The sequence below is a fragment of the Suncus etruscus genome, chromosome 8, assembly GCF_024139225.1.
Source record: "Suncus etruscus isolate mSunEtr1 chromosome 8, mSunEtr1.pri.cur, whole genome shotgun sequence".
NCBI classification, from domain to species: Eukaryota; Metazoa; Chordata; class Mammalia; order Eulipotyphla; family Soricidae; genus Suncus; species Suncus etruscus.
The window spans coordinates 13,959,299-13,976,763 of NC_064855.1; the positions used below are offsets into that span (position 1 = coordinate 13,959,299).

The 17,465-nt window shown below is 38.7% G+C and overlaps 1 protein-coding gene across 1 annotated transcript in view; it reads right to left on the minus strand.

The window, feature by feature from the left end:
* Nucleotides 1-17,465, minus strand: part of ARHGEF12 (Rho guanine nucleotide exchange factor 12) — a 148,686-nt gene that overhangs the window by 65,182 nt on the left and 66,039 nt on the right. Inside the window, exons 2-4 of the mRNA XM_049778000.1 lie at nucleotides 7,980-8,003; nucleotides 6,153-6,238; nucleotides 4,195-4,251 (exon numbers count right to left, since the gene is read on the minus strand). Coding sequence (XP_049633957.1) covers nucleotides 4,195-4,251; nucleotides 6,153-6,238; nucleotides 7,980-8,003 — 167 coding nt within the window. The remainder of the gene's footprint in view (nucleotides 1-4,194; nucleotides 4,252-6,152; nucleotides 6,239-7,979; nucleotides 8,004-17,465) is intronic.

Genomic DNA, 17,465 nt, shown 5'->3' on the forward strand with positions numbered 1-17,465 from the left:
ACAGACAGTAGCGAGATACATAATAGAAAAACCAACATTCAGACTAGGCTAAGGACGGTGACTCAAGTGGTGAAGACAGCACATGTCCTGCCATGTGTGAGGCCCTGATCTAGCTCTACACAGTTCTGAGTCGTGTTGGGTGTGGCCCCAAGAACAATTAAGAAACAAACAAAAACTGTGTGTGTGTGTGTGTGTGAGAGAGAGAGAGAGAGAGAGAGAGAGAGAGAGACAGAGACAGAGACAGAGAGAGACAGAGAGACAGAGACAGAGACAGAGACAGACAGACACGGAGGGAGGGAAGGAGGGTGGGAGAGGGGGGGAGAAGGACCGAGAGAGACAGAGAGACAGAGAGAGAGGGATGTAGAGAGAGGAACGGAGAGACAGAGAGAGAGAGAGGAAGGGGGAGAGAGAGAGAGAGAGAGAGAGAGAGAGAGAGAGAGAGAGAGAGAGATTCATGTTCAGAAGTCAGGTAACAAGAGGCTAAGAAGAATATGAACTCTGAAGAGAGAGAAGATCCTGAATATAATAAACTACTCCTAGCCAGGCTGAAGAAAACTGAAAAAAAGAAACAACTTGGTGCTGGTAAAAAGCAAATCAAGAGTTTCCCTTTTTCTTTCTAGATATATAGAAGATCTTGAAATTTTTCTAAAGGAGGGACTAGAGCCATAGTATAGGGTAGGACATTTGCCTTGCATGTGGCTTATCGGGGTTTGATCCCAAGGCGTCCATATGATCCCCCAAGCCTGCCAGGAGTAATTCCTAAGCACAGAGCCAGGAATAACCCCTAAATGCCACTATGTGTATCCCAAAAACAAAAGCACAAACAAACAAAAAAGGACAGGAACTTTAAAGACTACATTATGCACTCTACAGTGCAAGTCAATGATTTTCTTCGGTCACAAGCAGAATGTCTGGGAACCCATTCATGCCCCTGGATTTTTATAACGAGCCTCACCTTATGTAATGCTGCTGAGAAAGGGGCTCTTTGAATAAGAAGAACCCCGAAACATGTGATATCTTTCTATTCACACACATGCATGCATCAATAAAGGACAGGTGAGCACACAGTAAGAAAGGAAGTCAATATAAAACAAGTGCCTGGGTGCCTTTTAAAATGAAAAGAAAAGGGTCCCAGTCAGAGAAAGTAGATTGGGGTGCTTGCCTTACTCACAGCTGACCCAGAAGTCAATCCCCAGAACCACATATGGTCCCTCAAGACCTGCCAGGAGTGATCCCTGAGCTCAGAGCCAAAAGTGTGGAGAATTGAGCACTACCAAGTGTAGCTCCAAAACAAAACAAAACATTAAATAAAATGAATAGAAAAAAAAATCACAAAATAGCATGAAAAGTTACAAAGAATTTTAAAACAACTAGGAAACAAATTTGTGTTAAAATATTTGAGTTAAGCATCCAGCTAATAAAGTTCACAAAAACGAAGACAAGGCATACAAACATGTGGTGTGTGGTGCTGAAGATCAAACTCACAGCATTCTCTCTCTCTCTCTCTCTCTCTCTCTCTCTCTCTCTCACACACACACACACACACACACACACACACACACACACACACACACACACACACACACACACACACACACACACACACGGCAAGTGCTCAAGCCCCAAGCGACATCTCGTGTGCCTAAGAAGACAATGTTAAGTCTCAAAATCAGAAGTGGGCTTAGTAAGAAATTCCTCTCTAAGGCAATGTCATTAGTTGTTTCAACTTCCCTCAGTCCCACTCCAATATTTCCTGGAGGCACTGGATTCCCTCGAGTGATCCCTAAAGTGGGCAATACTAGCCCTGGGATGCCACAGAAAGTGGGGGTGGGGGGACAGGGAGGGCAACAAGGGCTTCTATCTAGTATAGTTAGGGAGTACTTCCTCCTGTTTGTTCCTTTAAACAGGGTAGACCAGTGGTCCTCACACTACAGCCTGCGGGCCATATATTGTATTTGTTCCTGTTTTGTTCCTTCACTTCAAAATAAGATATATGCAGTATGCATAGGAATTTGTTCATAATTTTTGTTTTTGCTATAGTCTAGCCCTCCAACAGTCTAAGGGACAGTGAACTGATCCCCTGATTAAAAGTCTGAGGACCACTGGAATGTCAGGAGTGATTTCTTTTCTGAAAAGGGGGTAGTGGGCCAAACCGCTGTCCTAGAAATTCTCATTCGTCCATGCTCACAGCACACAACCCAAAGCAGTCTATTCACACAGGTGATACAATATTTATCATGCCAAAGAGTTAAGTTTAAGTTGGCGAGCTAATTCTGTCCTGACCAACTCATCCCTCTAGTAAGATCTTTTTAATGACTCCTGATGCAGTTCTTTCCAAAAAAGGTATTTAAGGTTTCTCAAGCAACAAACACCCAGGGAAGCCACACTTTACCTCGACATTACCACTTAAAATGCTTCCATTATGACCAAGCCAATGGCAGGTCTAGACTAGTGCTCATATTCCTATCACTGGTAAGAAAAAATATTAAGTCTAATATTTCTACTCAGAGATTCCTAAATTGTTAGTCCTCATCCAAAGTAAACAGCAAGCTTTTGCAAACATACCACAGATCTAGGAAAACAGTGGGTGAAATGAAATACAACATAACAAAGGCTACTGGAAAAGAATGGAGCTTTAAAGACAGTCTTCACATTCCTAAAGAGAATAAAATAGAGGAAGCTCTTTTTATAGAACAGCAAGACAGACTCTTGAGAAATTCGGAAGCTACTTCTTACTTGTGAGGAGTCAAGTATTCTAGAGGGGGTGTGGGGAGAAAAGTATAACTTTGCCATGCTATAAAGCATGATACACATTTCCTGTGGAACTACGTAAAAGAAATGGCCACAAATACCCAATCTAAAAATTATATGTAGTTATCTAAACTGCAGCATTAACTGAAGCATTATTTTAACCAAGCACTGAGGCCTCAAAATACTGAAGTGCAAGGTAATACTATGGGGGGAAATGTCTTCAAGGGGATGCTGGCACTTTAATAAATGTTTTTCTCTCAGGCATGTCAGGATAGGGAGCCAGCCAGGGAGGAAATGCCACTTGACAGGCTTGGACTCTTTAAATAAGACCTGGTTTTCCTTTAAGGCAGATTTGCCCAGATTTGAATCCTCTTTAAATGAAATAATTTGGTCTTTAGGAGATTAGTTTCAATGTCTTTATTTCCAGGTCCTGCTTCTCTATGTACTTTCTTTGAAAAAACCAATTAGATGTCAAAAATGAGTTAAGAAGGCAGACACAACACTGCAAAGAAAAGGGAAAAACACATATGAACTTTACAAACATGAAGACAGACCTCAGTTCAGAAATAGCAATGTTTCAATCTCCTGCTGCAAAGATTACCATTCAGGTTAAACCTGCTCTTTGTAAAGATTATTTGTAAAGGGTACCGTTGAGAAAATCCGTGTCCATGATGAGCTTTGGGAAAATGTATGAAAGGCATAGGTGAATTCCTTAAGCTACAACAATAAAATATTTAGGTATTTATGTTGTTGTGAACAAATCAGACAAGAATGGCAATTCCAGAGACAGTATAGTAAATAGGGTGTTTGCCTTACATGTGGCCAACCAAGTTTGATTCCTGGCATCCCGTATGGTCCCTGAAGTCTACTAGGAGTGATTCCTGAGCACAGACAGTATCAAGAGTAAGTCCTAAGCACCACTGAGTGTGACCCTGCTTCCTTTAAAAAAAAAAGGGGGGGGGGGCGACACGGCATTTCCAGAAGATGAGGACTTAAAGTAAAAATAAATAAATTTAAATGGCATCAAAAAACCCTGGCATTATGTCTAAATCACACCAAAACTATACTAGAGAAAACAATGGAAAGATTGATGAACTTTTTACATGATCAGAACTCTGCAAACAGGATATGGGAAGACAATGTGAAAAATTTCAAGTCCATCCACATTATTTGGAGGAATCTGGCTCAGATTGAAGATAGTCACTTGCCTACCATGAACCATATGAAAGAGAGGACTCATGTGTCTCTCTCTCGCTTCAAAGTTAGTTTCTAGCAACCTTAATCTTCCACATCACAGCCACATAAAGGTCCCAGGCTCCCTCTCCCTGCGGTAGAACATGCCATGCAGAGCAGACACAGGGAGGTTGCAGTTATTAGGTCAACAGGGAAAGAGCATAAAGCAAGCTGGAAAGGTGCAAGGCTGAACAAGCTACATGAGCTTACCATATATCTCGGGTCTACTGTCCTCTGAACTAGACTTTGTCTTCTTGGAGGAGCTATCTGCACAGGAGCAGAAGAAAAGGAGAGAGGGATGGAAAATATGGAGACGAATGTGAGGGAAAAATTCATGGGGCAAAAGGATGAATCATGATCAAGTTAAATCGTGCACACGTGGAGTATGAACATCACAGGTGAGAGCACTTAGTGGTCACAAACAGCACAGATAATGACATATTTCAAAGATTTACTGAAGGATAGAATGCAATCAAATATGTTCAAACAAAACAACACATGAGCAGTCTGAGAAAAAAACTCCTCTAACTACTGTAGAGACAAAAGCACTAATAGTTTAATCTTTTTGTTATGAAGTATTCAGTCACACCTTGAAAGTATGTCACTGGAGATGGGCACTCTCCATCCAACAATTACAGAGGAAGTCAATCTAACAAGACTAAAGGATCTTTCCAAATAGAGGGGAGACATTTGTATGTAACCTGGATAAGTGAAAGCCCCTGAGCCCGGTGACATCCAAGTAGAGGTGTCAGAAATTAAAGAATTACCTCTTAGAGGAGATCCAAAAATTAATTACATATTACATAGCCACCATCAAAACCTCCCCTACCGATCACAGGAATTTTATTTTTATTTAGTACCAAGGTGAATTATTAATATTTACTTGTTCCGGGGCCGGGAAGGTGGCGCTGGAGATAAGGTGTCTGCCTTGTAAGCGCTACCAAGGAACGGACCGCGGTTCGATCCCCCGGTGTCCCATATGGTCCCCCCCAAGCCAGGGGCGATTTCTGAGCACATAGCCAGGAGTAACCCCTGAGCGTCAAATGGGTGTGGCCCAAAAACCAAAAAAAAAAAAAAATATATTTACTTGTTCCTTTTCCCTTTCTAGATCATATTTAAATGTTTCCCCCCCCAAAAAAATGTTTTCCCCCAAAAAAAGCACCATTTATACTAAGTATGAAATAACTAGATGCCAAAAATGCTCCCAAAATTCAGAAATTTCATTTATAAGTTAAATTTTTTTTAAAACAAACACATTACATCTTTCTGTGTCAGAGACCTTAGCATTTCACTGCTTGATCTTTTACATAGGAACATACAACAAATAAAATAGTATATGTTCTTAAGAAAATATATCAGCCTCAAGTGATAAAAGAAAAATTATCAAGCAATTGTTAGGAATTAAATTCTCAGTAGTTTTTAAGGAGAAATCAAAAGCCTGTCCCTTATGAGGACTTGACTCCAGGAAAAAGCAGCACCATTGGGATTGTAACACAGCACCCTGAATTCAGAAAGCCTATGACTATCGAAAAAGTGATCCTACTCACTTTCTTTATCTAAAATGTGACTATCCTTCAGTTTTAAATTTGTATCTGTTTAATTCTTCAATTTGCCACGAACACTACACCTAAACAAATCCTGATTATAAAAATTTGTGGGGCCGGAGAGGTGGCACTAGAGGTAAGGCGTCTGCCTTGCAAGCGCTAGCCTAGCATGGACTGCATTTCGATCCCCCGGCATCCCATATGGTCCCCCATGCCAGGAGCTATTTCTGAGTGCATAGCCAGGAGTAATCCCTGAGTGTCACCTGGTGTGGCCCAAAAAAATTAAAAAAAAAAAAAAACTGTGACTATTACCGTCTTGATCTTACAACATACTATTTTTCATACTTATGGTCAGTCTTTTAACATAATAATTTCTGTTATCAACACTACTTTAAATATAGAAGCTTCCACACTGAGATTTCCGTAACGAAATAGAGCATATAAAATTAGCCAGTGTATGTTTTTCTTGAACACAAGGTTGCATATTATATAGTTAGAAAAGAAGGAGAGTTCTAAACAGATCAACCAGTTCCTTCCTACGTGTAAGGTGACTATGCAGCTTCAACTATATTATTCTTAACTCCACCACTCTCAGCATTCCTAGTAGGAGCAAAGAATAAATACCTGTGGGGTCAAAATCATGGGATGCACTGCGCTCAACTTTCTGCTTCTTATCAGTTGGTGACTCTCGGTTCAAAATACTTCCATGCCTAAATTAAATCAAAACAATCAAATGTTTACTGTAAGAAAATCATTAAAATAAAATAAATTTAATTCCATATGTGCTTTTCAAAGAGAGATCAACAAATCATTTTATAGTCTCCTGACTTATTTTTTCTTCCACTCAGTTTTAAATTTTAGTCTATGCTACATGAAATACAAGTCTAATTATTTAATTGGGAAAAAGTACTTACACATAATAAAAGTTGTGTTATAAAAAAAAAAAAAAAAAAGAACTGCCACCAAACTGATTTCATTCTTATCAACAACTGACACTTGGTTTTTCCGAGATAGAACATTATTTTTCCATTTAATAGAGAAACAGTCCCCACAAGTTATTAAATATAGTTCCCAATCTTCATATACTATGGTCAGGTTTGTAAAAATCACTAAAGGGGAGAGAGGGGGGGAGAGAGAGAGAGAGAGAGAGAGAGAGAGAGAGAGAGAGAGAGAGAGAGAAAGAGACAGAGAGAGAGAGAGAGAGAGAGAGAGAGAGAGAGAGAGAGAGAGAGAGAGAGAGAGAGAGAGGCTAGAGTGCGTGCCTCAGGCTGAAACCCCAGCACCATACAGAATTCATCACAAGGTATGACCCTGGTGGCCCCCAACACTGTTAGAAAACCCCCTCAAAAAAAGAGAGAATCACTGTAATAAATACAAGCAGAGAGAACAGTCAAGAATAAATTCTTTGTCAAGCACCATATGCTATCACCAAGAGCACACCAGTACCAGATGACATAAGACTTTTCTCCAATGTCCCAGGCCAATGATATGGATCAGATAGTAGTCAGATGGTAGGACCATAATGCTAGCAAATACAATATAATTAATCAAAACACCAACATTAATTCTAGTGACCTGGGCAAGGCAGTCAATGAAAACGATAAAAGTACTCTAAGGACTAACATGATATATTATAAATACCATTTAAATGTATTTTTAACTATATTTAAAATCGTACTTATCAAAGAAATGAGATCTCAAAGAATAAATGCTGAGAACAAGGTATTAAATCCTAAGAAATTAATAAGTATTGAGATATGGACTGAGCATTAGCTTATGAATTATTTTGGAATTTTTAGTTTGGTGATCCAACTTGTCAATGTTATTTAACAGTAGTTATATTTACTAACATTAGTTAATTGTGATAAACACATTAAAAACTAGCAATCCCTTTATATTCCCCAAGCAATTCATAACTTAAAACAATTACAGTAGATTTTAAAATTAGGTATTATCAAAAGGAATGCCCATAAGTTTTGAGAAAAATGTTAAAAGTTAATATCATAAACAATGAAAATGCTATCAAAATAATTCTGCCTTCCAGAAAAATTATGCAACACCTGTTTATATTTTAAAACTGCAAAACACTTTGAAAATTTTGATTTATTTAATTCTATGTTTTCAAAAAGCCTAAAAAAGCTGTTGTCATTTCAGAGAAATGCTTCTTTTATTTATTTATTTATTTATTTATTTATTTATTTATTTATTTATTTATTTATTTATTTTGGTTTTTGGGTCACACCTGGCAGCACTCAAAGGTGACTCCTGGCTCTATGCTTAGAAATTGCTCCTGGCAAGCTCAGGGGACCATATGGGATGCCAGGATTCGGACCACCAACCTTCTGCATGAAAGGCAAATGCCATACCTCCATGCTATATCTCCCACCCCCAGAGAAATGCGTCTAATTAAAAATTCACCTAAACATATGAAATACAATCAAAGAAACTTACCTAATAGGTTTTTTGAGGGGAAACCTGAAACAAACAAACAAACAAAAAGAAGTTATTTTACTTGTAAGATTTACTAAATTCCTTCATTTTACTAAAACATAATAAGATATTAAAATCTATGCTACCATTCCCAAAGCAAGAATCAACAAGTAGGTGACATAAAAAAATACTCTTTTTTTTTTTTTTTTTTTTTTGTTTTTGGACCATACCCAGTGACACTAAGGGTTACTTCTGGCTATGTGCTCAGAAATCGCTCCTGGCTCAGGGGACCATCTGGGACACAGTGGGAGGGGTCTGTCCTAGGTCAGCTGCATGCAAGGCAAACACCTTACCACTGTGCCACCACTCCAGCCCCAAGTCCCTATTTTCTTAAATCCTAAACAGAAAGTGCATTTGCCATGTCTTGAGCACGGTCTTTTGTAAAAATCCAAATAATAGGAACAACTAAATTTATTGAGGTTTACTAGATGCTATGTAATACTCTTAACTCTTCACATGTATTATCTTTCAGTTCTTAAAAACTATGAAACGAGACCAAAGAGCTAGTACATAGATAAGACACTTCCCTTTCAAGCCTTTAGCCCAGTAAGATCCCTGGCACCTCATAGAGTCTCCTGAGCATCTCTAAGAGTGAGCACTGAGGAGTATGGCCAAAACCCCAAAAGGCCACCTGTGCCTAGAGACATGAAACTATGAAGATACCTCCATTCTGCATACTTTCTTTTTTAAAAAAAGAGGCAAAGAAACGTTCTATTATTGTACTTAATCTCCCTAGCCATTAAAATTCCTCCCCACACATCATTTCTTCCTACCCTCAAAATAACTGGGCCCACTCTATTGGTGTGCCCACACTTTGATTATTATCACATCCTGGCCTTCAATTATTTATTTTTGGTTTTCTAGAATAAACTACCACTGGATAATAAACATCAGTTATCTTTGGGTTCTGCAAACTAAAAGAACTATAACATTTTTCCCTTGGTTGCCTTTAAAATAATAATACAAGTAGCTGCATGTATTAAAATATGACAGTGCTATGCTATACATAAACAGTGATCTGGGGCCGGGCGGTGGCACTAAAGGTAAGGTGCCTGCCTTGCCTGCACTAGCCTTGGACGAACCACGGTTCGATCCCCTGGTGTCCCATATGGTCCCCCAAGCCAGGAACAACTTCTGAGCACATAGCCAGGAGTAACCCCTGAGTGTTACCCGGTGTGGCCCAAAAACCAAAAAAAAACAGTGATCTAAGACTAAATTTCTTCTTATTCCTCTTTCCATTTGTTCTCTATGGTTAGGATTCTAACTCAGGATCTCATACATGTAAGGCATGCACCACTGAGGCCCTAGCCCCTCATCTAAGAGAATATTTCAACATGTGACATTGATGTAAAGTTTATCCAGTCTAAATAGAACAGAGGTTATTAAGAATACCAGTGTTTTGTTTGTTCTGTTTTTAAGTCAAAAGATTACTAGCAAAGGCAGTAGGAAAGAAGCAGTTCCTGACTTTTTTTGGAGGGAGGGGTTTGGGTCACACCCAGCGGTGCTTGAGGGTTACTCCTGGATTTGCATTAAAAAAGTTACTCTAGGATTGGGGGACCCTATGAAATGCCAGGGATCAAAGCTGGGTCAGCAATGTGCAAATATTCACTGTGCTATCGCTCCAGCCCCAATTCCTATTTTAATTGGCATGGAAGGTTGTTTGATTTCAAAGAACCTCTAACAGAAGACTCCAACAGAACCTGAAGATTTCCCTAAGACATGATTACATGCTGACTCACCACAACACAGGAGTAATAAGAAAGGATGGTTCTGAGATAAAAGGGTAAGGCTCTGAGAATATACTAATTACAAACGAGGGCCAAGTCCTCAGAAATGAGGGATCCCAAGTAGTCCTTCCTCACTTGGGGGATGGGGAATAGGAGTGAGATGTTTTAATTTACAAATGAATATCAAAGCCTGGCAGAAATCCCAACAAATTTCCTACAATTGGTAACCTTTACCACTGGCCTCCCCTATAAAAACTCCCGCTCTAAAACAATGCAGCATGCGTCAGGGCCTGCAACAGCCAGGAAGATTCTGGGAAAGAATCCCGGAAGTGCCTGGGCTGCTGATTGTACACCGTTTCCTGAGCTATTTTCTTCAGAAAAAGTGGGGAAAGAAAAGAACACAAATGGAAAGAGAAGATGCAGGAGGACACTCCAGTAACCTATTTACCACATTCATAAAGGGCAAATAGATATTTTTCTCAGAAAATGTTCAAAACCAGAATAGCTTTTCTTAAGTCATTTGCCTGGAAGTCAGTGATGAAATTACTGCATGTGTAGAAAAGTTTGTGTAGCTACACATACATACACTGTGCGCACACACCACATGTGCACATATCAATGTCAAGGCTATTTCATTTGTTTCCTTAACTCAGCTCAAAAGATCATTAGGAGCATCTCAGAGTTTATTAAAATTCCCAATGAGGGGCTGGAGCAATATTACAGAAGAGAGGTGTTTGCTTTGCACTTGGTCAACTGAGATTCAATCCCCAGCATCCCATATGGTTCCCTGAGCATCACCAGGAAAGACCTGAGTACCACTAGGTGTTCCAAGAACCAACCAAACAAACAAGGAAACAAATAAATAAAAATTCCCAGCGAGAAAGAGCTGTCAGATAGAAACAAGAAGTTAGAGCTCCCCACAGCACAGCCATCAAAACATAAAAACAACAACAACCTGGTGGATGGAGACGTGGAAAGAAGCCATCAAAATACAGATGATTATTCTGTATCCCTGAAATTCACAGTGGCAGGTAAAAAAGAGAAAGCACCAAAAGTCAAATTCTGGAAGGAGAACCAGCCTCTAATAGCCAAACTGAGAAAGGGCATGATGCCCAGAAAGGAGTTTTTCAGATAAGTCTGAGAAAACCAAAGTGTTGTGAGCAAGAAAGAGAAGATCATCAACATGACCAAAAGCTGCAGAAAGTCTGGTCTAAAGATAGCACCATATTCTGAACAACAGATGAGGTGGTATTCAGGAGGAAGCATCCAGGTGTACACACATCTGTCTCCACAAGTTCCTGTCCAGTATGTAAATCAAAAATTGAAACTTCATCTAGTTGGAGAAAAGCTGTTTGAAAGCTGACACATTTTATAGGTCTATTCAAACTCTGCTGGGCTGCTAAATAGCATATTAGCAATTTGGTCATTTTACCAACAATGAACATGTCCGTCTCTATATGTATACACACATTTTTTTCTTGATATTAGCCAAAATCATATTGCAGGTAAGAGGAACTGTGATAAAAGGAAGGATTATCAGGCATTTGGGTCATTGGGATGAAGGGACAAAATTCCCTCCCTTTTAATTGCCAGAGCTAATTACTAAGCAAGTTTGTATACCAGACCTTAATGTGACATCGACCCTCAATGTGACATTTGCACTCTTGACAGAGGGTGCCTTTTTCTAGTCAGTGCTAAGCTCTGATGTTAGTTAGAGCCCTAAGTAAGAGTATTTAGAAGCCTCACCAAATTTTGGATCTTCATATTCCTCATATGTTACTAGTGTATATATTTAATAATTACAATAACCCAAAATTAAGAACTAATACATATCAAAGTAAAGCCATTTTCCAACCTGGTTTAAATTCTGTGTTTGTGTGCGTGCTTATACATATACACATACACCTTATGTGATTAAATAACTGGGATAACCCTGTAAGAATATCAATCAGGATCTGGGGAGACAGTTCAAAGGAGCACTTGCTTTGCATGAAAACAAAAACAAAAAAACCCAGGTTCAATCCCTAACATTGCATGGTCCCCTGAGCACTGCCCCAAGCATTGAGCCAGGAGTTGTACTCTAGCACCACGGGGTGTAATCCAAAATCAAAAGAAGATGACTAAACAGAATTTCTTCTGGGTGAAAGAAAAAAACTGGAGAGAACAGTCCAAGCCACATATCCACCATTTAATAAAGAGCCTTCCAGAAATCATACTGGCTTTTCATTAATTACAATGAGACAAGAGTTGGCCTTCTGACTCAATTCCAAGATAAAGTATTCTGAAATAAGAACTAGGATATCCGTGTTTATGCCTTGAAACTCCACTTCTCCTGCAAGTTTTCTTTGGGTTTAGTTCAGGTGGGGAATTTAGGAACCTACAGGTTTCTAAATAAGGGACAACTGAAATGAAGAGGAGGAAGTTCAGGAAACTTTTCATACCTTGGATAAGGGTCAGCTTTCATTAGTCGTCAAACAATGTTTGAGCTGCTAAATTTAGGATTCAAAAATGTCCATTGTAAGATACATCCTGAGTTCAGCAATGTTAAAATGGAGAGGGGAAAACCCATGTTCCCTGGAATTGATCAGATAGACAACTATTTTATTGCCATCCACTTCAGTGAGGATAACTACTAGATAAGCCTCTATAAGAAATAATCCTATGGCTCAACCTTCACAAGATTATGGCAAAAAGTCATGCAAAATATATGCTATTTCAATATTTTTACAACTGATGATAATAACTGTTGATCCAAAGACCTCAATGAGCAAGGACTCTTGAGAAAAGTTATAACTCAGTTCATGTTCTGGCATTACAATTTAAAAGATATTTGGGGGTTAGTGAGAGAGTACAGGGGTAAAGTGTATGCCTTGTGTGCCCCTGAAAATTAAATTTTAAAAAGAGAAGTATACTCTAGTGCTGCATTTCTCAACTGAGATCCCATATGGTCCTCTGTGAGTCCCAGTATATTCCAAGGGAGCTAAAGATGAATCATGCAAGGGATACATGGCCTGAGACATGGGGCCTAACTGGTAGGATCAGAGGCCAGGGGAACCATAGGAAGCTAATAGGTTGGAGGGGCGATGATCCAAGATTAAGAAACACTTAAGATTAGGACATACTAACCTTTTAACTATCATTAACTATTGGAAAGAACAAAAGTAAAATCAGAACTTTAAGTGGCATTGATTAATAGAGTAAAGGAAAATTTTCAACCTAAAAACAACATTCAAATAAACTTTTAGCTCCACTAAACTGACAGAATCAGTGATGAATCAGTTTTGAATGACCAAGTCATATTTCATAAAGTCAACATCAGTACTCAAAAGTTAACAAACTTCTCAGATGCGATAGGAGATCAGATTACAACCAAAACTTTAAAATTTTCTGGCAAGTGAGGTCAGTGATTTTTTTTTAACTCAATGAACTGTTGACCATATCTATCACTTATTAGCAAAATGTCTATTTCTTCATCTCCCTTCAATTATGAACAATGATTAAGATCTTTGTGTTCTGAACATCCATCAAGATTTTCATTTATCTATTCTACTAAATAACCATAGTCTGGTACATACCACTGAAAATAGGAAAGTAATATGAGTAGGTATTCTAGTAGTATATCATTTCTTTAGGACAAAGTGCTGACTTCATTTGAACTGTTATTTCAATCTTGATATTCCTGGACAAATAATATTTGTAGAAGCAAGGGTACTAAACTCTATACCACTATCCTCCCTCCAAAGAGAAAGCACCAGCCATAAATCATTTTATCACCTACTAGACTAATTTATAACTAGTCTATCTTAGTCACTGAGAGATCTAAAAGTTATAAACTGGTCCAGCCCACAAATACAGATTCTGAACAATAGCTACCATCGTACCTTTTTATTAGTAAAGAGATTCAAAGTAAGTGCGATTGTTTGTAGGCTGGAAACGAAACATTATTTAAATCATAAAAGGGCTAAAGTTTTATCACATTGCTGGTTTTAAACCTCTCAAACCTTGTAATACAAGAACCAGGGAGCCTAGTTCTGGTGAAAAAGACAAAAGTGATTTAATAGAACGTAATGTAATGCCTCCAATTAGCTTACTACAGTTCGTGCACTTTTACCGAGAACCTTAAACATAGCTAACACTTGGAAAGGGTCTCCTGTGTACTGGAGACACTTGCGTAGCTCTAACAGTTCGCTCAATGGGGCTGGAGAGATAGCATGGAGGTAAGGTGTTTGCCTTTCATGCAGAAGGTCAGTGGTTTGAATCCCGGCATTCCATATGGTCCCCTGAGCCTGCCAGGAGCAATTTCTGAGCGGAGAGCCAGGAGGAACCCCTGAGTACTGCCGGTGTGACCCAAAAACAAAAACAAACAAACAAACAAAAAACACACCAAAAACAGTTCTCTCAAAATTAACTTAGAGCTTTTATACACTGAATATTGGTTGTTTCTGAATTGGAAAAAGTCATTCACAATAAAAGGAACATTATCACAATAAAAGGAACACAATCTGGAACATTATCATTATTATTATTATTATTATTATTATTATTATTTTGGTTTTGGTATTCAGGTCACACCTGGCAGTGCTCATTATCATTTGGCTATTTCCTATAAGGTTTTAAAGTAACTTTCCTGTAGTTCCTTATTTTCACTTACTATCACTATAAACTTACACAGGGTCTTTATAGACCTCAAACTAACCACTTCAAAACAGCAGTAAACTGCCAGAAAATGCATGAGACCTTCAAACTTAAGTATCTCCATTCTAGGGCTAGAGAGCTAGCCCGGCTTGCCTTGCACTCGGGTAACCCAGGTTTAATCTCCGGCACCCCATAGAGTCTCCCAAGCACCAACAGGAGTGATTTCCTGAGTGCAGAGCTAGGAATAAGCTATCTATGATCATGGCCCCAAAGAAAAAACGTAAAACGTATCCTAATTCCAATCAATGTTATCCAGATGGGCAAACCCAGGCCTATCAAACAGATAATCCTATCTTAAAGAGATATAACCAGTGAATTGAACTATGCAGAATGATCTCATGATATATTATAAAATAGAAGTAATGCATTATTTTCACTTGACAAAGAGCTTGTTTCACAATTCCCTTTTTCAGAATATTCTAAAGGAATTAAATGTTCAGTCATGAATGGCCAAGTTTCCCACTGAGATTTTAATAGGCACATGAAGTGTTCAAATTTTTGTGAAGTCACCTGTAAATTGAGTGACATTTGTTAGAACTTTTGCTTTAGTTTCAGATTTTCAGGGGAGCCAAAACCAGCAATGTGCAGGGGCAATTCCTGGCCTTGGGAACCCTTGGCAGTGCTAGGCATCCAACCTAGGAATCTTGTATGCAAAACATTATTCCAGCTACCTCTCTGGCCCTGAAACTTCTAAAATGAAGACATTTCTCTTTATCTGCTCTGATTCCTGCATCAAATGGAAATAATCCCTCACTTCCTCTTTGCTATCTACTTACAGTTTTGTCATGAAACCACTTTCGGTTGCCAAATCTGAACACCTAAGATTTTCAAACTCTCTCAGAGGGGGGAAAAAAGGCTTTGCAGGGCTCAGAATATATAGTACAGTCATTAGGGTGTTGCCCATGTTCCCCACTCCACGATTTTGTGAAGGGAGAAATGAGAAACTTAGTAGTGAGTATATCATTTCTCCTATTGGACCCAGAATCCAGGAATTTGAGGTGGAATAGACTTTTCCTGATAACAATATTCACCATACCCTAAACTTTGGAATATGAGAAGAATGAGTGCTTTGATGAGTTCAATTCCTCTCCCATTACCCCAGAATTCTAAATCACAGATTTGCAAAATTCAGCTCATTTTGTAATTCATTAATACTCAACTCTATTTCTTAGATGCTGAAAATGAAACTTCCCTTCGTGTACTTAACACATACAATTGATGTCAGTAATTTCTAAATAAATCTCTATTTTAATTCAGTTTAAAAAATACATTGTATGTACCATAAATGATGCAGTGAAAGTTTTGTAATGTACTTTAATCACAATAAAAATTTAAAAAAATACATTGTAGGGGCAGAAGCAATAATACAGCAGGTAGGATGCTTGTCTTGCATGTGATCGACCAAGATTGAAACCCCAGCATCCCATCTGGTCCCCCAGAGTACTACCATGAGTAATTCTTGAGTGTCACTGGATGTGGCCCAAAACAGAAACAAACAAATTATAAATATAAGTGTAGTTTCCATAAAGCTATGTTTCTCTATTTTAATGAGGCATAATACAAGTAAAAAATTATTTAAAAATAGGGGCCGGAGAGATAGCCTGGAGGCAAGATATTTGCCTTGCATGCAGAATGACGGTGGTTCGAATCCCGGCATCCCATGTGGTTCCCCGTGCCTGCCAGGAGCAATTTCTGAGCAGAGAGCCAGGAGGAACCCCTGAGCGCCGCTGGGTGTGACCCAAAAAACAAAAATAAAAATAAATAAATAAAAATCACCTGCATCTCCATACTTAGCATTTTCATACTCTCCTCGTCGCATCTCAGGATACAGAGTTCTACAGTTGTACACAATATAGAAGCAGAATATAAAATTAATAACATCAGGCTTACTCTTCAAGCCCATGTTTTCTCTTGAACACATTCTCTCCATTCCTCTCACATCTTTCTAAGCAAGTTTTCTTCAATAAGACTATCTTGCTTCACACACAAATTAATAATTCCAGGCATGTTATTTGGTAACTTTCCTTTTAAAGTTAGATATCAACATAAGCTAATATTAAATATTTGATCACAGTACTTTTTTGTACTGTGCTGCAAAAATCCTGGAGGTTGGAAAGAGTCATCAGAGCAAAAATGACAGATGTAACTCTAGTTTCCCATGTGTTTAAAGATGCTTGGTTTCTATTCATTTCAGATATTGAACTTTCAGATCAAGTCAGATATAACAAGTGTTCTAATTCTTGAAGCTTTGTAAATGAGTATTTCACAAACTTAACCAATCCCCTTTTGTAAATATTTAGGCTAAATCCAGTTTTTCAACATAACAAACAATATTGTAATCAAATATCCTAGTAACTCAAGTTATGTGCTCTCTCGATTTCCTCCTTAGGGTGAATTTAGAATGGATTCACATGAGAATGCAGGCTAGAAGTTAAGATTCTGTGCAGAAACAGAAAAGCAGAAGAGAAAGGCAGTTCCCCCGTTCAAGTTTATAGATTTATGCCTAAGCCTTAGGAAAGAACACAACAGTAAGAAGCTGAAGAGCATTTGGGGGAGGGGGCAGCTCTGAGAAGTCAAGAGGCTGCAGCAATATTGTTTTGGTGCCCAAATGCAAAATGTGGCACAAAATAGGTGAGATTCCTGTTGTTGGTTTTGCTTGGGCCACTCAGTGGTGCTAAGGGGAGGAGAGTAAGTGCTAGGGATCAAACCTGGAATATGCAGGAAAATCCCCTACCCACTATACTATCACTCTTGCTCCTGAGATTCTATTTGTTAGAAACAAAAATGAAGAGCTAGTGAAAGTATAGGAGAGAAGGCGCAAGTCTCACATACATACAGCCAATCAGGCAACAGCACTAAGCCAAGTGGGTGGGGCCAAAACAGACAAAAGAGCAAATCCAAACTGAGGCAGGAACAGAGAGAGGGGTATAGCTCAAGTGCTTTTCACATGTGAAACCCTGAGTTCTACCCTCAGCAAAGGCAAGTCCCCTCCAAGATCGTGGGTGTGCAACTATCCTGAATTTAA